This window comes from Rhinoderma darwinii, chromosome 2 (assembly GCF_050947455.1).
Source record: "Rhinoderma darwinii isolate aRhiDar2 chromosome 2, aRhiDar2.hap1, whole genome shotgun sequence".
Lineage (NCBI taxonomy): Eukaryota > Metazoa > Chordata > Amphibia > Anura > Rhinodermatidae > Rhinoderma > Rhinoderma darwinii.
The window spans coordinates 239,292,259-239,314,989 of NC_134688.1; the positions used below are offsets into that span (position 1 = coordinate 239,292,259).

Here is a 22,731-nt window from a genome sequence, read left to right on the forward strand (position 1 = left end):
ATAGAATAAGAGCTGTTGGTTGAGTTGTGCTGACGTTCCCAGAAATGCATCTAATGGTTGTTGTTTAATCCGTTGTAAAATAGATGAATGTTAAATTTTCATGACTGTAAAGTACACAAACCAAAAAAAACTTGGGTTCATGCCACGCCATATAGTGCAGTGCGAAAAAAGATGCCCGTAATTGTTTTTAAGTGTCGAGCTGGTCAGATGTTCTGGGAATCGTTTTACTGGGTTACAAAACCCACACTCAGACATGGCACCTCCGTGGAAAATACAGAACTATCTGGCAGCCTTCTCGGCATAGGCAGCGATGGCAGTAAAAGAATAGAGCTGATGGTTTTTCCATTATTCACAGAAGCAAAGAAACCCAAATGGATTGTAAAATAAATTCCTATCATGTTGTTCTTGGAATAAAACCGGTCTCCTTTCCTGCATAAGATACAAAGCGACATAACAGCTTCTTCACTGTGTCTTTATACACGGACACTGTTATCACTTCTCTCACACCTTGCTTCTGTTTATTTTTATTATTTCCACCTATTATTTTTATATATCCCCACAACTCAACTTAATGTAAACCTTTTACCTCAACGTTCGTGTGAACTTGCATTTTATGGCTGATGGAGTTTCCATCCATTCCACCTATCTTGTATTGGATGTGATTCATTTACATATTAACTGATTGCAATGCTGCTGTCCTATTAGCACATACACTGTGGCTGGATCTATACAAGAGCCCGGGAGCCAATGTTCCTAACATAATAAAACAAATATTTTTATTACTGCAATTTAAAATAACAGGAGCAATACGGAAAACTACATTGTGTGCCGATTTATATTAAAAACCTTTTCCCTCTGGACGGGAGTAACGTAGATTCTGTTGGACGTTTCAGGGAAGTTTTGTCTGATGCACAACAATTTATATTTTGAGGTTTACAGTAGTTACACAAAGCCAAAGGCTAAAGTTGTAGGAAAGGATGAAAGAGTAGCATTCAGAAGAAGAGCCTCATGTAATTCTGCGTACCCAACACATAAAGAATATCCCGATGAATCCAGAATGTCTCATGCGTGAAGTCACCTCAGATGGTGACAAGTGGCAAGGAATCAATCGCCCATAGTGTGTGGGTTTCCAATATCGGCACCTGTTTCTGGCGTCCAATGTCAGACTATGGGTGATTGATTCCTTGTCACTGCAAGCACATGCTGCTTTAGGTTGAAACGACAGCCATAACTAACCTGTACCAGCGCCTATGGAACCCGGGTAAAGTTGGTCCTGGCCCATCTCCCCATAGGATTTCATAACGGAGAGAGGCTCCCCGTTCCCCTTATACTGTATACTATCCTGCATCTGAACGGGTAGGGGGGCGGCGAATCCCATAATCTTTGACCAAAATAGTCGACTGTATTAAGGAAGTACATGAGAAACCCTCTCTTTGAAAGCAACCAATATGTTTGTTTAACCCGTTACTGGGTGGAAATTGCGCTGTCTATTTGCTGTTGAAAAATCTCTAAAAAAAAGAAACGTTATGCACAGAAGCTATATGAGACATAATGTTACCTACGATGATGATGTATGAATATATGGCATATGGAATCATTTTTTTATGTATGTTAGTACCTTCAATTTTAAAGGAAACTTGGTAAAAGTTATATTTTAGATATACAAGCTCCGGATCTATTTTCTTTTCTTTATAATTATATAAAACGGAGGACTGTCAATCCGGGTGATGGACTCCTAAACAATGGCATCAAAATGTATCCTGTATATAGAACAGCTGTATTGTGCGCTGAGACCTGAATCCATCAGGTCAGCGGGACTGAAGGGGTTCAGAGGCAACGGGTCCTACGTGTCTCTGACATGCAGGATCCACCTGTAATCTTATCACGTCTAAGTTATGAACGTATATGTGATCGATAACAGCTCCATCCCGCTGCCACTGATATGTGATCGATAACCGCTCGATCCCGCTGCCACTGAGCCTGTCAGTGCCTCTGACCTGATGCATACAGGTTTCAGCACTAGACACAGCTGCTCTGCATATAAGATACAAAGCAGCTGTATCTCAAAAAGTAAAAATATTTTTTAATAAAATGTAATTACAAAGTTGCACCAATCCCACTGATATATAATATAGTTGTAGGTAGGAGGTGTAGCATCAGTTAATGGCCAGTAATAACACAACCAATCTGAGAAGACACCTAAAAACTTGTTTGGTTGCCAGTGTAATGTCAAAGGCAGCATATTTTAAAACTAGTGCAAAGACTGGAGATGTTACGGTATGTTCACAGAGTTTTTTTGCAGGCAGAAAAATCTGCCTCAATATTCCTTCAGGAATTTTGAGCCCGATTTTGACCTGCCTGTACTTTCTTTGCCGCGTTTTTTGCTGCGTCTTTTGCCCACAGCCATTGAGCGCTGCAGTCAAAAACGGCGGAAAAAAACGCTTTCTTTGCCTCCCATTGATGTCAATGGGAGGTCAGAGACGGAAACGCGGAAGAAAGAGCATTCCGTTTTTTTGTTCTAAGAGCGTTTTTTTCCGCGAGCGTGAAAAAAACCGCCTTCGCCTCCCAATGAGATCAATGGGAGGCGATTTCACACAGTTTTTGGCACGGTTTAGTTTTAAAAACAGCGCCAAAAACTCAGTACCGTTAAGCTAATTTCACACTTGTTTTCCGTTATTCTGATCCGCTTTTAGATCAGAATCACAGATAAAAATGGATCCGTTAAAATTCCCATTGAAATCAATGGAATTTTTAATTGTACCCATTAGCGTCCATTATGTTAGTCATCCTTTTTTTTTGACGGCGATAAAAGAGCACAGAGCACAGAACTTTTTTGTTGGTTTAAAAAAATGGATGTCTAACGGATGGGTTATGATCATTGGTGTCAATGTGAAACGGATACAAACGGATTGTAATCAGCTTGCATCCGTTATTTTGATGCCATCCATTAACAAATAATGGATGATATTATAATGGATAAGACAACGCAAATGTGAACATAGCCTTACCTACAAGCTGTTATATAACCAAAGCATTCCTCGATTGTTATGGTTAAAACTATATTGTCTGCATGAACCTCTGTGTTGTAGAAACTATATGGCACACTATTCCGGTGATGGTTCCTGTGAACTTGACAAAGGAGTGATGCCAGGGACCTTCTCTGCACCAAGTTAAAGCAATGATCATAAGTTTACAAACTTGCTTTCATTACTGTGCGTGCATCGATATGCCTTTTTTTTATCATATTGGATTTTTTTTCAAATCAAATGTAGCAGCAGCATTTAATGATTCATCCTCTGCAAATACATTGTGCTGATTAGAAACACAAATGAGAGTAAAATTATGATTCTCACTACTATCTTATAAAGTTTGATAAATGAAAGTGTTTTAAAGCTTATTTGCAAAATTCACTTAGGCTGGATTCACACGAGCATGTTCGGTCCGTAATGGACAGAACGTATTTCGGCCGCAAGTCCCGGACTGAACACAGTGCAGGGAGCCGGGCTACTAGCATTATAGTTATGTACGACGCTAGGAGTCCCTGCCTCTGCGTGGAACTACTGTCCCGTACTGAAAACATGATTACAGTACGGGACAGTTGTCCCGCAGTAAGGCAGGGACTCCTAGCGGCGTACATAACTATGATGCTAGGAGCCCGGCTCCCTGCAGTGTGTTCGGTCCGGGACTTGCGGCCGAAATACGTTCCGTCCATTACGGACCGAACATGCTCGTGTGAATCCAGCCTTATAGTCTGTCATCCCGTGCCCACCAGTAGCTTCTTTCTAGGGTTTCTCTGCTCTCGCTGATAGAGCTGAGTGATGCCCTCTGACATTCCAAACTGTTGGAATTTCTGATAGTTTAGTATCCCAATTCTGTGTGTGCTAGGCTATCATCGTTTTTCTATAACTAACAAGGGACTCTATACACTTTTTGTGTATAGAGTCTGGAATAAAGATATGGAGAGAAAAAGGGAAAAATATGCACCTCTGCTTCAGTTCTTTTTTTATTTTTTGGACTAGCTAATACAGTTGCAAGAAAAAGTAAGTGAACCCTTTGGAATTACCTGGATTTCTGCATTGATTACTAATAAAATGTGGTCTGATTGTTTTTTAAGTCACAGTTTTAGACAAACACAATGTAACTAAACTAATAAGGGCCTGTTCACATCAGCGTTGGCTTTCCGTTGAGGGGTTCCGTCGGAGGTTTCTGTCGTGGAACCCCTCAACGGAAAGGCAAACGGAAACCTTCGCTTCTGTTTGCATCACCATTGACATCAATGGTGACGGAAACATTGCTAATGGTTTCCGTTTGTCACCATTCCAGCAGGTTTCCGTTTTTTTGACGGAATCAAAAGCGCAGTGGACTGCAAATGTTTCATTTTTTTAGTATGTCTGGGATATCTTGCGACCCCTCTTTAGGTAATGCCACAGCATCTCGATAAACGGTAAAGGTCAGGTTCAAAACACAAACCTTCTTTTTCCACCATTCTTTAGTTGATCTACTTGTGCGTTGGGTCATGGTCTTGTTGCATCACCCAACGTCTCTTCAGCTTGAGGTAGTGGACTGTTGCCCATACATTCTCCTGTAAAAAATTTTGATACACCTTGAATTAATTGTTCCCTCAATGATCGCAATGCGTGCAGGTCCTGAGGAAGCAAAGCAACCCCAAACCATTTTGTTCTCTCCACCATGCTTCAATGTTGGATGAGGTTTTGGTGGTGGTGTGCAGTGTTCTTTTTCCTCTAAACAAAGCGTTGTGAATTTGTGCTAAAAAGTTCCACTTTTGTCTCATCTTTTCCATAGAACATATTTGCCAGAGGCATTGTGGAATATCCAGGTGTCCTTTCCATTCTTGGTTAGTGTTTTTCTAATATTAAATACATGAATATGGGTTCCTGCAGTTTGTAAAGTCTTCAGTAGGTCTTTTATCTGTTACACTTGGGTTCTTTCCCACCTCTTTCAGGATTGCCCGTTGTGCTCTTTGACTGATCTTACCAGAACGTCCAATCCTAGAGATCATAGCAACAGACCTCAATTATCTCCATTTGTAGACAATTTGTCTAACCGTGGATTGATGTACACCCAAGTATTAAGCAATGCTTTTGCAGCCTTTTGCATCTTCATGCGTCTCATGTTCTGAAGATTTTTCTGCCTCGAGGCATGGTTTACACCAACCAATCTTTCTTGAGAAGAACAGATTTATCAGTGGCCAGGCTTAGTGTGCCTTTATTTAACCCCTTCCCGCACCTCAACGTAACTACCTTGAAGGTGAGCAGTAACTTTGCACACTCTCCCTGTTGTCGAACAGCGGCCCATCGGCGCTAATTTCAGCAATTAACCCCTTCGGTGCGGCGGCCGATTGCGATCACCGCATTTAATGGGTTTAGAGCAGATCGGGAGCCCCAACATGCAATTGTGGGGGCTGCCGATGGTTATCATGGCAACCGGAGGCCAGACAATGGCCTCCGGGTTTCCTGTCAGAGTGGCTGTCACGTTACAATGACAGTTGGAATACATTACACTACATAGGTAGTGTAAAGTATTCCAGAGGCGATCAGAGCTGCACGTCTTCAAGTCCCCTAGTGGGACGTAAAAAAAAAGTTATAACTTATTTTTACAGTTTTATAAAACATTTTTCTAAGTTACAGTGATCAAGAAGTCACATGTACCCCAAAATTGCACCTATAAAAACTACATCCCGTCCCGCAAAAAACAAAGCCCTTACACAGTTTTTTTTTACTGAAAAATAAAAAAGCTATGACTCTCAGAATATTGGCTTATTCCACATCATAGACCAAGATCCTGAATAAAAAATAATCTGTGGCAAAGTCGGTGAGTGCCTCGATATGTTCTATCTTTGGCTCTCAGAATATGGTGACACAAAAAAAAAATATTACTTTATAAAAAAAAGTGATTTTTATTGCGCAAACGCTGCAAAACATAAAAAAAACTAGATACATATAGTATCACCGTAATTGTATTAACACGCAGAAAAAAGTAAAGTTGTCATTTATAGCCCAGGGTGAACGCCGTAAAAAAAGAATAAAAAACATTGTCAGAATTGATTGTTTTTGGTCACCTTGCTTGCTAAAAAAAAAAGGAATAAAAAGTGATCAAAAAATCGTGTGTACCCCAAAATGATGCCAATGAAAACTTCAGATTTTCCTGCAAAAAACAAGCCCTCACGCAGCTCCGGTTGAGAAAAAATAAAAAATTTCTGGCTCTCAGAATATGGCGATGCAAAATGTGCAGTGTGTTCCAAAAGCTGATCAGATCGGGCACCATTTATCAGTGCGACACCGGCCACATATCTATGAATTATTATTTATTTACCGCATTATTATACCCTCTTATTATACCCTGATGTACCCCGCACAGATAACCTATGCCCCCACCTTATAAACTGAAATAGAAGTAAAACCCCAAACAGAACTACTACCAAGTTAAATCTGCGCTCCAAAAGACAAATGGCGCTCCCTCCCGTTCTGAATCTTACTGCATGCCAAAACAGCAGTTTACGTCCACAGATAAGGCATCGCCATGCCCGGGAGTACCCGATTAATATTTTATGAGGTATTTGTCTTCAGTGGCACAACATATTGCACTAAAATCGACCTATCAGTAGAAAATTAAAATTTTCACTGCGCCATCCACTGTGCATTAACCCTTTCGCGCACCACGACTTAATAGCATGTTGTGGTGCGGGGGCTGATGGATGGAGCGCGATCACGTCCTGAGCCCGCGCCATACGCTGCGGTTGTCAGCTGTGTTCAGCTGACACCCCCGACTAAAGGACAGGAACAGCGATCACACTTTTACTGGAGCCTGTAAAAATGACAATACACTGAAATACATTAGTATTGCAGTATATTGTACCAGCGATCTAATGATCGCTGGTTCAAGTCCCCTATGGGGACTAAAAAATTTGTAAAAAGTTATTAGTGTAAAAAATGCAATAAATATTTAAAGTCCAAAAAAAATACCCATTCCTTTTTTCTCTAAAGTAATGTAAAAAATACACAAAATTGATATGGCTGCGTCCGCAAAAGTCTGAACTATTACAGTATTCCATTGATAAACTCGCACGGTGAACGCCGTAAAAAAGAAAGAATTTAAAACCCCAAAATCGCTGTTTTTTTGGTCACCGTGCTTTAAAAAAAAAAAAAAAATTGTAACAAAAGGTGCTCAAAAAGTTGTATGTACCAAAAAATGGTACCAATAAAAACTACAGCTCGTCTCGCAAAAAATAAGCCCTCACGCCTCTCAATCGACCAAAAAATAAAAAAAGTTATGGCTCTCGGAATGAGGTGAAACAAAACAATTTTTTTTTAACAAATAGTTTTTTCTTTGTAAAAGTAGTAAAATATATAAAAAAAACAATTATCTAAATTTGGTATCACCGTAATCGTATTGAGTCGCAGAAAAAGTGTAAGTTGTCGTTTTTACTGTACGGTGAAAGCAGTAAAAACAAAAGCCAAAAAACAATGGAGGAATTGCAGTTTTTTCCATTTTCAGCCTGCAAAGAATTTTATTTTCAGTTTCCCAGTACTTTAAATGGTGTCCATATAAACTACAACTCCTCCCGCAAGAAATAAGCCCTCACGCCGCTCTATTGACGGAAAAATAAAAAAGTTATGGCTCTTAGAAAGCGGGAAGGGAAAATATAAAAAAATGGGTCAGTCCGGAATGTATTAATTTCTAATAAAAAAAAACATTTATGACCACATGTGGGTTATTGCCATACTCAGAAGAAATTGTTTTACCAATGTTAGGGTGCTTTTTCCTCCTTTATCCTTTTGTGAAAAAAAGTTTAAATCTTCTGTGTTACAGGAAAAAATTTATTACAGATGCATTTTGGAAAAAAAAAGGAAATTTGTACATTTCACCTCTACTTTGCTTTAATTCCTGTAAAACGCCTAAAGGTTTAAAACACTTATTGAATGCTGTTTTGAATAGTTTGAGGGGTGCAGTTTTCAAAATGGGGTGATTTATGGGGACTTTGTAATAAAGAAGGCCCTCCAAACCACTTTAGAACTGAATGGGTCCCTGAAAAAATAGCTTTTTCACATTTTCTTGAAAATATGAGAAATTGCTGCTAAAGTTCTAAGCCTTGTAACATTGTAGAAAAATAAAAGGAAGTTAAAAAAAACTATGCAAACATAAAGTAGCCATATGGGATTTGTGAAATAGTAACTATTTTGTGTGGTATAACTATCATTTTTACATTCAGATACATTTAAATTTAGAAAAATTATGATTTTTGCAAATTTTCTCTCAAATTTTGCTGTTTTTCACAAATAAATATTGAATTTATCTACCAAATTTTCCCCCTAACATACAGTACAATATGTCACGAGAAAACAATCTCAGAATCATTTGGATAGATAAAGGGAAGGTGTCATGAATTTTTATTTTTTTTTATTTTTTATTATATAATATTGCTTTTAGTTTGATATTAAAATACATTTTATTTATTTGTGTTCTACTTTTTACTTTTTTCTTTTACTTCTGTATGGGGGCTGCCATTTTTTTTTCATCTCTGTATGTGTCGATTAACAACACATACAGAGATGGAATACGGCACATACATCCCCATCTAGAATGCGAACGGGAGCCGTTTCATTCACTACAGCGCACGCCATCTGTTTGGGAACGGCGAATGCCGTCTGTGTGGGAACAGTGCATGCCGTGGCCGGAAGTCAGATGATGACTTCCGGCCGCGGCTTCCAGCCATATGTTCAAGGAAGCGAAGGCGCAAGGAATAGGAGCGGCGGCAGGAGCAGGTAAGTTATGTTTGTGTATGTGATGTGTGTATTATGTTCGTGTATGTTAGTGTTATAATGTCTGCTGAGCACTGTATCTAATCCTCCTACACTGTGCATTCGCTCAGAAAATGGCGGCACACAGTGTAGGAGGTTTGAAGATCCAACCCCCTCCTCCTGGCACTAGCCAGAATAAGGGAGGGGGGATTGTGTGAGGACACTAGAGCGAGTGTGTCTACCCAAAATTTGCAGCATAAAGCAATTAGGTTGCTTTACCACATTGACCATGCTGCAATTTTGGGAACTGCTCCCTCTAGTGACCAGCACATGGAAATGTTATAAATTAGAATCTAATTTATGATATTTCCTGACTTGTGAAAAAATTTAAAAAATTAACAATGTGTAATCACTCATAATGATTGTTTAACTAAAAAAAATAAAATAAAAATAACATTTAGCGACCCATTCCCTTTAAAAGCATTCCCAAGTTATTACCACATAAAGTGACACATGTCAGATTTGAAAATATCGGCTTCGTCCTCAAAGCCAAAACAGGCTCAGTCTTGAAGGGGTTAATGGGCAAAGCACCTGTGAAACCCTAATTTCCAATCTCCTCTCCTTTATTGAAAAACCTTTGGCAATTAGTTTAGTTACATTGTGTTTGTCTATAATTGTGACCAAGATCACAATCAGACCACATTTTATTAGTAATCAATGCAGAAATCCAGGTAATTCCAAAGGGTTCACTTACTTTTTTCCTGGAACTGTATTAAGTTCTGTCTGTCTTTCTCCTTACACATATACAAAAGGGTTAAGAGCCCTGTTTGGTTTAAAAATCACAAACATAGAGCGACTTCTTTCTGAGCCAGGTATCTGCAGCATATATATATGTATATATTGTATGAAAACATGGCTCCGGTCCCACAGGACTGTTAAAGCATCCTTGCATTTCCTTCATTGGTTTGGGAATCCTAAAATGTTTATAGGAATTTTATAGAGCCCTAAAGACATTTCAACATAAAGACGTTTTGGGCTGTAACGGCATTTCTGGCACGGCTTGTGAAAGCTCTTTAAACCTAGCTGAATGTCCTCTTGAAAATGCAGTCACTTGACGGGGCATCTGCTAACAGATTCTCTGTTGTAGAATAAGCTGCTTAAAGCAACCCTTTCCTTGGAGCCAAGACAAGATGAAGGTAGCATTCTTATGGAGGTGAATGATTTAAAGGGACCTCCTTCCTGGTTCAGGATTTCCTGCAGCAGGATATTGAGATGATTAATAATTTTACTGCTACAGGAGACAAGTTGTAAGAAGAAATGCATTTCGCTGTATTCATATTTAGTTGATATGTCTAAAATTTTCAAAATATTATTAAACATATTTATTGTAATGGATTCCCCCCCTAAACCTAGAAATGAATTACTTGTAAATCAGAAGTTGAACAAGAGCCATTGTTGCCGAGAAGCTAATTTAGAGGTGACCGCAAAATATGGCTGTGCCAACTGCTGTCATTTTTTCAGAAAAAAATGGCTGCCACAGCAAAATTACTATATTTGACCAAACTGGCTATAACTCTTACTTCTGATTTATTAATAAATGGCCAATTTTCATGTTCTGGGTAGAAATTCTGCAAACTTTTATTTCTTTTTGTTCTTGAGAGAACCTAATAATGATGACAAAAATGGCTGACAATTTTTAGGTATCATTTCTTTTTTTCTATCATTTCCATTCTAGTTTTCGATTTTTTTTTTTTTTTTTTTTTTTTTTACTGTGCGAATTTCATAACCTCTTGATATAAATCTGCAATAGCTGACCAGGTTTACAGGCTGGGAACATTTCTGATAATGCAGTGTTAAGTATTTCATCTACTTGCATTCCTTCCTTGAATTAGAGGCAGCTTCATTAAAATGAGATCTACTCTTTAATATGGGACTACTGGGAGCAAATTACAATCTTATTTTTTTTCGCTCTACATGGACATTCGCTATTGTGATGTAGTGACAGCCCTGTTCTTAGATAACGCACAGAGTTATGGGAAAACAAAATCCTGCCATTTTTATTACTTTGAGGAGGAAAGAACAATGATTGGTGGGATATTTGTGCTTTCTTATATTGATACATTTTTTCTTTCCTCCTCCTTTTCTAGGGGCCGTCATGTCGTTACTATTATGGTGCTCAAAAAATGAGTGAACAGAATATTCTGCAGTACAGACTGGGATTAAATCAGGCATGGGATATTGAGGAGCTTGTAGGCCTTGGCAAAAGGCTTCGTGCTTGCGCCTACTATGCAGCTCGTGAACTAATGATGGAAGCTGACATAATTTTTTGTCCTTACAATTATCTTTTGGATTCACAAATTAGAGAAAGTGTAAGTGAAATCATAGTTTATACAGTATTCATAAAGCTTAGAAAGATGTATGTATTGTGTTCAAATTGCAAAATTCAGGAGATATATGTGTGTTTTACTTAAGCCCTTCCCGACCGCCCACTTGCTTTTGACGGCAAGCGGTGCAGGTCCCCAGTCTACAGCGATGTCTTTTGGCGTTGCTGTAGAAGAGTCTGATAAACGCTACAGTGAGCGCATTTCCTCTAAGCAGGAGCTGTAACTAACAGCTCCTGTACTTAGAGAAGCCTTTTGATTACTGCTGGGAAAACATTCTCACCCCAGCTGTTTAACCCATTGAGTGCCGCGGTCAATGACCACTGAATAATAAAAGGGGTCTCCCCTCTTCGATCGGTGTCACTGGTAACATGAGGGGAGACTGGGGGGAACCCTATGCTGTCAGCCGTTGGGATGTCTGTTCAGTATGCCCACTGTTAGGGCAGCACATAGTGTGCCCTAACAGCAGCCTGTGTCAAAGTGACACCGTGAAATTTATTAGTATACAGGAGTATGCTAATATATTATAACTAAAAAATAAAGTATCCCTTCGTGGGATTAAAAAAATAAAATACAAAATGTCCAAAATAAGTCACAGCGCAAAAAGAACTTTCATAACTTACACAGTAAACTTTTACTACCCCCAAACCACGCAGAAAAAAAAATACAATCTCTCTCCCGCATAAAAAAAAGGACTCCTATATAGCCACGTCTATAAAAAATAAAGTTATGACTGCTGCAGGTCAGAGAGGCAAAAACTGAAAAATTTTGCTGGTCATTAAGGGGTTAAATGTGTATTGTAAGTATATGTTTTAAAAACTACCTTAACTATTGGATTTATTTAGTAAATTTTTAATAATAATCAAAGAGGAGAATGGTAAAGCCATAATTGGATATCTTTACCCATCTCTTGGATAGTTAGAGATATTCGGGTTTCCGTAAATAAGTTATTCTTTACATAATGAAAAGTTGTACACATTTCCAGCGGACACACAGGTGCACGACTCGTTACAGTACACTTAGCAGATCTCTGTCTCGTAATGAGCTAAGCATCTGTGTGTCGATCACATGATCAGGACAGATATTTATCCACCGGAAGTAAACAAAGGTGGCTATTGAATGACAGCAAGCAGAGATCTTCCCATCATCAATAGGTTGAGCTTTCAAGGGGAGGTGGAATCCATTGGAAGGAAAGGGATAAAAACAAAAAAACAACAAGCCATGTCATCCATCCTTACAGTTGGTCCTTCTTCTCAAGCTATGTGCCCTCCTCCAGCTATGCCCCCTTCTCCTCTCACACCATCACTTTTGTGTATAGCCCTGGTGCCACTATGCTAGCAGTACAACAGAATACGGCTTGGCTTATTGTGAAGATTGTGATGCCGTTTTTGGGGGGACAACATATAACTAGTTTCTTATAGGTGACAGAAAACATGAATGAAAAATGGGAGTTTGTAAATGCTTTTTGGTCTTGCATTGTTTATGCTTGTTTATTTGTAACTATTATTTCCGGTACGATTTCTAACAGAAATGGAGCAACTTACTAATAGATCAAAAGGGAAGTTTTGGAGGATATTCTCGAGCTTTTTCCCCCTAAACACATTAGATCGTCGTCTGGTTCTGCGGGTTTCTGACCAGATTAGTCTAATGTGCATGGACACGGTTATTGTCTTTGTCATTTGCTAAGATTAGGTTGGGGGGGGGGGGGGGGGTCACAGCATTTTATAAATTCCTCCAAAACATGCTGTACTTATGTATGCCCTTTGACATAAAAAGAAGCTCCCAGAACGCATACAAATAATGGTTTCTGGTACATATGTATGTGCTGGTTGCAGTTTGGATTTAACTAGCGCTTTATCATACAATTGTTTCTAGATGGAGATTTGCTTGAAAGACCAGGTGGTAATCCTAGACGAGGCCCACAACATTGAGGACTGTGCCCGTGAATCTGCCAGTTATAGTGTAACAGATGCCCAGTTGCTGTTTGCTCGAGATGAAATAGATAGCATGGTTATCCATGGGATCAGACCAAGTGACCATGAACCTTTAAGAGGGGTCTGTTACAGTATGACAAAGTAAGTTCTTTCGGAGAGAAATAGTTGGGAATGGGTGTTGGGCGTAACATAGTATTGATAACATATTTTAGGAAAACATAGTGATGTTACAACTGCATTAGAAGTAGCTAAATCTACATAATATTGTGTAATAAACTTTTATAGACCACTGTAAATGGTTGTATACAGAAATATCCTGATTTTTATCATTCATTTTCAAGCTGGATAAAGGAATGTGCTGCCAATTTGGTGGAAAGAGATTACGAATCCTCTTGTAAAGTGTGGAATGGTAAAGATATTCTTTCGGTTTTCTATGACATGGGCATAACTAATGCAACGTTTCCTCTCCTTAAAGTAAGTGCCAACTCTGTACATTTCCAAGTGATTTATTTGAAAATTAGTTGATTTTTTTGGAGCTTCTCAGTCTTAATGCATTAGTCTTAAAATCTATTATACTTGGATATTACTTTAAATGTACGGTGTGTGTGTGTGTGTGTGTGTGTGTGTGTGTGTGTGTGTGTGTGTAAAATGGCACAGACCGATGTTGGAAACAGACTTTTCAGAATTTCACATATTTTTCTATGCATAGCATTGTATCCGTTTAAACTTCACAGCATGTTTCTCATTTTTTGATGTAGGGAAATCTGGCTGCTGTAGTTGAAAAAGAGGAAAAGACAACGATGCTGAATGGCCAGGAGACACTAGTGAAAGTTCCGACAGTCAGCCCGCAAACACAATTTGTATTAAAAGGACTGTTTCTTGTATTGGACTATCTGTTTCGTGAAAACAACCGGTTAGTTATGATAAATATTGCATTTAATAAGTATTACATAAGCATACAAGACATTCGGCTTCTAGTCATAGTTCTCCATAGTACTTCAACGGCCTTATATGCACAACATCTCCTAAAAAGTTCAAGATGTTCAGTTGATAATGACACTTACGTCTTCATGCACATATCTTCACAAAATCACCCGAATTGAGGAGGCAAAAATCTCTACGATCAACATGCCGGTAAACATTCGAGTTTCAGAATCGATAAATAGTCGAACAACTGCTCATCTTCTCAACCCTATAGTAGGAAAAATAACATACCCTCCTAAAAGTGACACTCCTAGTACGTATCCCATGTAATTGGAAAGGGGTGATAATAACATGAAGCAAAGTTCATGCGCTACACCCCTGGACTCACTGGAAGGCTGTACGGAGGAAAGATAACAGTGACAGGTTATGTTCTTTGTCCCTGCTCTCACTTGCTGCTATTTCACTACCCTACAGAGGCACAGAGTTGGCACTCCTGAGAACACACCAGTATTCTTTATGCATTGGGTAATGGAAATGGAATTCTAGTGGCAGAGCTGTCAATTTAGATGTGATCACAGGGCAGACAGGACCGGCAGCTACTATTGCATTAGGTCTCTCCGTATCATCTCTCCTGTGTTCCCTCTCTTTCCTATGTAAAGGCACTTTAACACGGGCCAATTATCGGGCAAACAAGCGTTCACAGAACGCTCGTTCCCGTTTGTGTGTAAACATGGCAAACACTCGTTCATCGGCTGATTGCATCGTTTATGCAGCCGAAAATATTATCGTTGTCGGCAGCACATCTCGAGTCTTTTTTTAGGGTATGTTCACACGCAGTGTTTTTAGATGTAATTCGGGCGTTTTGCGCCTCGAATTACGCCTGAAAAAACGGCTCCATTACGCCTACAAACATCTGCCCATTGCTTTCAATGGGAATTACGATGATCTGTTCCCACGAGCCTTTATTTTACGCGTTGCTGTCAAAATACGGCACGTAAAATGATGGCTCGTCAAGGAAGTGCAGGACACTTCTTGGGATGTTTTTGGAGGCGTTTTTCATTGACTCTATTGAAAACAGTTACAAAAACGGCAGTGAAAATCGCGAGTGGCTTAAAAAACGTCTGAAAATCAGGAGCTGTTTTCCCTTGAAAACAGCTCGGTATTTTCAGACGTTTTTGGTGAAGCGTGTGAACATACCCTAACAGTTTAGGCAGTAATATACTATTATATAGGAGCTTTTGACACAAACCAATATTTTTTTTTTAAACTCGTTTTATTGAAAGAATTGTACAATACAAATGTCCATAGTACATAACAGAAAATAAACACATTTATGTAGTCATACAAATTTTGAACACAGATGCATAGTGGCTATGGTGGTATTTAACATGTAGTTAACCCTCAATAATAACATAATAACATCCCTGCGGGCAAAATACTTTCCCAGGCCAATTTGAGTTATTCCATACAAAATATAGAAATCCTATAAGTAACCAATCATGCAACATCCGTCCTCCTCAAGGTTGCAGCAACTGGTCCCTCAGGTCTGTGAATCTATGCGGAGTATACAGGGTACACGATGAATCACACCAAATCTGCCATATTTTATAAAATTTACCAATACACCCTCTTTTCTTATATAATACTCGCTCATATGGAATAATGGAATTGATCAACGATTTCCATTTCGTCACCCTAGGAGGTCTCTGATCCATCCACCGAAGTGCGATGGTTTTCCTTGCCATGAACAATACTTCTTGCAATAAAATACGTATGTGGAATGGCCACTGATCTTCAAGCAGCACCCCAAATAGACAAATCTTGGGTGAAAAGGGGATCGGCTGCTTCACCACTTCCTCAACCACTTTCAACACCTCCCCCCAAAAGGAGGCCACCACTGGACAATCCCAGATCATATGCCAGAAATCAGATCTGGGAAAACGGCACCTGTGGCATTCAGTGCCAGGATATCTGCCCATTCTATGCAGTCTCACCGGCGTGAGGTAACTCTGATGAACTATAGCTAATTGAATCATTTTGTTATTTGCCGCCGGTGATACAAACATAGGAGATGAAAGTACATCCTCCCATTCCTCCCCTGTCAGATCTGGTATCAGGCTCTCCCATTTAGCTTTTACCGGTAATTTGACATTGGCCAATTTAGCATGTATAAGGGCCGTGTAGACAGCCGAGATCAGCCCCCGGGGGCCCTGTGATTTAAAAACTCCAATCAAAGGGAATCGTGAGAATTCGTGGTCTGACCTAGGGTATTGACTTGCGAGAGCATGTCGCAGCTGCAGATATCTATAAAAGCTTTTCCTAGGAATTTGGAAGTCCTCTTGCATTTGCGCAAAGGATTTAATGGCATTATCCGTATACACATCCCCGACTCTACGTACCTCAAATCCATCCCAGAAAGAGGGGGCCTGCCCCTCCATTAGATGTGAAAGAAGGGGATTATCCCATAGTGGCATGTCCACCTGTATATCTGCATATGCATAAATTTGTTTGGCCGCCGTCCATTCCTGCACTGCCACCTTGTGGATTGGGAGCATTCTTTTATAAGTTCCCGGGGAGCTTTCTAGCTCTGGCCAAAGGTGCGTTAGATGCAAATATGTAGCGAGGTGCTGTTCCCTCATTGGTAACGGGTCCGACCCTGTCCATAGCTGTAGATATCTCAACTTCCCAGCTAGATAGTACATAAACAAATCCGGTAGTGCCATTCCCCCCTCCTGTTTAGGTCTCTGCAGAGTAGCCAAGCTAAGTTTGGATCTGTTGGATCCCCATATAAAAGCCGGGAATAATGCATGTAGGGATTTAAAAAAAGGCCTTATATACTGGTATGGCTGCGTGCTCCAGAACATACAGACATTTTGGCAGAATAACCATTTTAATTAAATTTACGCGACCCGTCACTGCCAGTGGGAGTGCCCCCCACACCTTGAATTTGAGCTTGATATAGTCTAACAGAGGCAATATATTGGTGATTTGATACTGCCTATGGTCTCTGTTTATGATAATACCCAGATATTTAAAGGACGACACTACCTGCAGGCCGTGCTCAGCTTCCGCCCACCCCACTTCCTTCAAAGGCATGAAAAATGATTTGTTCCAATTAACATGCAGGCCAGAAAATCTACCGAATTGGTTCAGGATTTCAATAGCTAGCCCCAAGTTGTCTTTCGGGTATGACATATACAATATCACATCATCGGCGTACAAACTAATCCTCTCCTCTCGTCCTCCCACTACTATTCCCCTATATTCTGGGTGCGTTCTTACACGTATCGCCAAAGGCTCAATAGCTATTGCAAACAATAGCGGGGAGAGAGGGCACCCCTGCCTGGTACCTCTACGGAGTTGAAAATAAGGGGACATTATACCATTAATCAAAATTTGTGCCCTCGGATCCTTATACAAGATTTTTATCCATTTAATGAAAATCGGGCCAAAACCAAACCTCTGTAATACTTCAAACAAATATGCACACTCAACGGAATCGAAGGCCTTGGCCGCATCAAGAGATGCCATTGCCCAGTCCTCCTTCAGTGCCTCTCCTATTTGAGCCAAAATTTGAACCTTGCGTATGTTGTCAGATGTGGACCTCCCCGACATAAAGCCTGCCTGATCCGGATGAATGAGTTGTAATATCACCTTATTCAGTCTATTTGCCAGTACCTTTGCAAGTATCTTGTAGTCTAGATTCAGTAATGAAATAGGGCGGTAAGAACTACAGTCCCTAGGGTCTTTGTCAGGTTTTAGTAACACTACAATTGTGGCATCATAGAAACTGTCCGGTAGTTTCCCCTCCCCCCGGGCATAAGAATACATAGAGCATAATGGGGGAATGAGCTGGTCAGAGTAACGAAGATATACCTCCAATGGAACCCCGTCTGGGCCCGATGCCTTACCCTTCGACATATCCCTCAATGCCTGCGTAACCTCGTCTTCCGTGATATCGAGTTCTAACATATCCCTGCCTGCCACATCTAACTGTGGAAATTTCAAGTCCTCCAAGTATGATACACACTCGGACCAATCATACGTAGACTGGGAGGAGTATAAGTCCCTATAGAATTGGGTGAATCGGGCCGCTATACTAGGGGTATCAGTCAACTCACGGCCCTGACTATCCTTAATCTTTAGTATTGCTGAGCTCAGAGCTGTGGTGAATTAAATGAGCCAGCAATTTACTTGATTGGTTTCCCAATTCAAAATAGGTTTGCCGAGCAAAAAACCGTTTCCTATCAGCTTTTTCTTGTAGTAATAATAAGTATTTACGGCCCATCGTCAGCCATGCATGTTTATTTGCTTCAGATGGGTTTCCTATATACTCGCCCTCCAATGTTTTACATTGCTGTGCCAACTGACCCTCTTCCTTTGCCGTTTCCCTTTTTATGTAGGAGATTGTAGATCGCAAGCAGCCTCTAAGGTAGGCTTTCAGGGTATCCCATAAAATATTAAGATTATCACACGAGTTATTGGTATCTTGAAAAACCTCCAGTTGATCTGGTATGCGATCTTGCGGCCCTATCAGGGTGAGCCAGAATGGATGAATTTTCCAGCTACCAATCCTCACAGGCCCTGGGTGATTGAAACGCGCTACCATCGGAGAGTGGTCTGACACTCCCCTTACTTCATAAGAAACATCCGTTACCATCGGAACCATTAGAGCGTTCCCAAAGATATAATCTATACGGGACAGGGAATTCCCCCCGATAGAATGACATGAGTATACCTTTACATTCGGATGTTTGCACCTAAATATATCTATCCAACCCATTTCTTGAAATAGCAAATTCAACTCTGTTGGAGCCACCGATGCAACCCCACAATCCACGTCCCCTCTAAATCTATCACATTTGGGATCCATGACCATGTTAAGGTCCCCCATGCCCAGTACCGTAGCTTGTGGGTAAGCGGCAGCAAATGCGGCAGCCTCATGTAAAATCTATATATTCGCCGGAGGAGGAACATATAGGCCCAGTAATACAAATGGTATAGTGTCGATGTAAGCATGTATAAAGACATATCTACCTTCCTTATCCACTTTAAGTTTGACCGCTTCCCACCTCAGAGATTTGTGGATTAATACCGATACCCCCCGGGAGTAGGACGTATGGAAAGAGTGTGAAGACCATTGGATCCAAGGTCTACGCAATAATCTCGCTTTGTCTGGGATTAAATGCGTCTCTTGCAGACATATTATAGAGGGGTTAAATTTACGGATACATGCAAAAATGGCTGCCCTTTTCCTCGGGGTACCCAGCCCCCGTACATTCCAAGACACGATCGGTATAGACGCCATTAGTGGGGCCGGAAACTATGTCTGCCTCGGAGGGAAGATGGCTCCCGACTCCTGCATAATATCAATAGGCAGTGTTAACGTATCCTTCCCTATCTACATCTTCAAACACCATATTACATCTTAAGCCCTTTCCATAAATTCGTACAGGAGGACTATAAATCAATCAGCAGTGTAAACAATATATCAGTAATATTTAACCGTAATATGCTTTCTGCGCATATACCCGGATCCCTCCTGCATTCTCTCAACTGGGACCCCTTCTTCACTTCGGCCGGATCACTCCTTCCCACTATAGGCCAAGCTCCATGAACAGAATGGTAACAGATTGATAGTCCCGACAGTCCATTCAAATGAAATGGGGAGGATAAGAATGACCCTTTTCAGGGCCTCCGGATCTATCCACCCGCCGGGTAAAACTTCAAATTGGGTGTACCATAACATTGGAATCCCTCCTTAACCCCTATCCGCACCAGGACGTAACGGTCCGTCGTTGCGGGAAGTTACTTCCCGCACGAGGACGTACAGTTACTGAGTTAATCCCGGTGCACACTGTCGGCGACAGTGTGCACCGGGAACCAGGAGGTCAGCTGTCGCCGACAGCTGACACTCCCCTCTTGCCGGCCAGCGGTCCTTTGCCACTGATTTCGGCACATTAACCCCTTAAATTCGGCGATTGGGTGCTATCGCCGAATTTTAGGGGTTTCTAACATATCGGCAGACCCCCGTCCGAAATCGCGGGGTCTGCCGATAGTTAGTATGGCAAACGGAAGCCAAACAATGGCTTCCGGGTCTGCCATGGACAGAAGCCCATCAGGACCAACCTTCGGCTGGTCCTGATAGGCTTCCTGTCAGAGTGACAGAAAGTCACTGTGCCGTTCCCGATGCACACTGTCGGCGACAGTGTGCATCGGGAACTTGGAGATCAGCTGTCCCCGACAGCTGACACTCTCCAGTGTTGCCGATCAGCGGCTCATCGCCGCTGATTTCGGCAATTAACCCGTTACATGCGGGGCTCGATTGCGATCTCCGCATGTAGCGGGTTTGTAGTGCATCAGCAGCCTCCATGCAATCGTGGGGGCTTCTGATGCTTGTGATGGCACCCGGGGGCCAGACAACGGCCCCCAGGTCTGCCATGTATGTCAGTCTATGAGGATCAGCCTCTGCTGATCCTCGTAGACCAACTGTCAGAGTGACTGTGACGTCACACTGTCAGTTGGAATACATTACACTACCTAGGTAGTGTAATGTATTCTAGCAGCGATCAGAGCTGCAGGTCAAAAAAAGAAAGTGTAAAAAGTAAAAGAAAAGTTAATAAACAAAAATATAAAGTGTAAAAAGTTAATAAAAATGTTTTATAAAAGTGTAAAAATAAAAGGTTTTGTTTTCCTATAATAAGTCATTTATTATAGGGAAAAAATGAAACCGTTAAAAAAAAGTACACATATTTGGTATCGCCGCGTTCGTAACGACCCAATCTATGAAACTATAATGTTAATTTTTCCGCATGGTGAACGCGGCAAACAAAATAAACGGAAAACTGTCAGCATCGCTATTTTTTGGTCACCACCCCTCCCAAGATATAGAATAAAAAGTGATCAAAAAGTCGCATTTACCCCAAAATGGTACCAATAAAAACTACAACCCGTTCCGCAAAAAACAAGACCTCCCACAGCTTTTTGGACGAAAAAATAAAAAAGTTACGGCTCAGAATAGCGTGTCTCAGAAAATAAATTATTTTATAGAAACTTAATTTTATTGTGCAAACGCTGCAAAACTTAAAAAAAACTATACACATATGGTATCGGCGTAATCGTACCGACCGGCAGAATAAATTAAAACGTAATTTATTGCGCACGGTGAACGCTGTAATAAATAAAGAATTTAAAGCGCCAAAATCGCTGTTTTTTTGGTCACCCTAGCTCTAAAAAAGATCCTGAGGGGCCAAAATGTTCACTATACCACTAGAAAAATTCCTTGAGGGGTGTAGATTCCAAAATTGGGTCATTTTTGGCGGGTTTCCACTGTTTTGGTCCCTCCGGGGCGTTGCAAACCCGACATGGCACTGAAAACCAATCCAGCAAAATCTGCGCTCCAAAATCCAAAAGGCGCTCCCTTCCTTCTGAGCCCTGCTGTGGGTCCAAACATCAGTTTACGACCACATATGGGGTATTGCCGTAATCGGGAGAAATTGCTTTACAAATTTTGGGGTGCTTTTTCTCCTTTATTCCTTGTAAAAATGAAAAAATTCTATGTTTCCACAGAAAAATAGGTGAATTTCATCTTCACAGACTAATTCCACTAAATTCTGCAAAAAAACTGTGGGGTCAATATGCTAACTATACCCCTAGAAAAATGCCTTGAGGGGTGTAGTTTCCAAAATGGGGTCACTTTGGGGGGGTTTCGGCTGTTTAGGTACCACAAGACCTCCTCAAACCTGACATGGTGCCTAAAATATATTCCTAAAAAAGGAGGCCCCGAAATCCACTAGCTGCTCCTTTGCTTCTGAGGCCTGTGTTTCAGTCCATTAGGACACTAGGGCCACATGTTGGATATTTCTAAAATCTGCAGAATCTGGGCAATGAATATTGAATTGCGTTTCTCTGGTAAAACCTTCTGTGTTACAGATTTTTTTTTATTACAAATGAATTTCGGCAAAAAAAATGAAATTTGTAAATTTCACCTCTACATTGCCTTAATTCCTGTGAAACGCCTAAAGGGTTAAAATATTTTCTGAATGTGGTTTTGAATACCTTGAGGGGTGCAGTTTTCAAAATGGGGTGATTTATGGGGACTTTCTAATATATAAGGCCCTCAAAGCCACTTCAGACCTGAACTGGTCCATGAAAAAATAGCCTTTTGAAATTTTATTGAAAATATGAGAAATTGCTGCTAAAGTTCTAAGCCTCGTAACGTCCTAGAAAAATAAAAGTACGTGAAAAAAAATGATGCAAACATAAAGTAGACATATGGGGGATGTTAACTAGTAACTATTTTGTGTGGTATTACTATCTGTTTCACAAGCAAATACATTTAAATTTAGAAAAATGCTAATTTTTGCACATTTTTGCTAAAATTTGAAGTTTTTCACAAATAAATATTGAATTTATCGACCAAATTTTTTCACTAACATAAAGTACAATATGTCACGAGAAAACAATCTCAGAATCGCTTAGATAGGTAAAAACATTCCGGAGTTATTACCACATAAAGTGACACATGTCAGATTTGAAAAAATAGGCTGTCTCCACAAGGCCAAAACAGGCTGTGTCCTAAAGGGGTTAAACACAGGAGATCAACCAGCAAAAAGAAACCTTTTAGCCTGCATCAGGCGCATGAGAAACTCCAGCATCATCTTTAAATTCCAGCACTTTCCATCCTCACCCTCCAAAGGGATCACACGCGGCGCGGCGATCTCCTCCCTCTCA

At 40.5% G+C, this 22,731-nt stretch overlaps 1 protein-coding gene across 1 annotated transcript in view; it reads left to right on the forward strand.

Annotated features, from left to right (window-relative positions):
• Positions 1-22,731, forward strand: part of BRIP1 (BRCA1 interacting DNA helicase 1) — a 290,696-nt gene that overhangs the window by 90,704 nt on the left and 177,261 nt on the right. The window contains exons 8-11 of the mRNA XM_075852992.1: positions 10,907-11,128; positions 13,016-13,215; positions 13,416-13,548; positions 13,833-13,987. Coding sequence (XP_075709107.1) covers positions 10,907-11,128; positions 13,016-13,215; positions 13,416-13,548; positions 13,833-13,987 — 710 coding nt within the window. The remainder of the gene's footprint in view (positions 1-10,906; positions 11,129-13,015; positions 13,216-13,415; positions 13,549-13,832; positions 13,988-22,731) is intronic.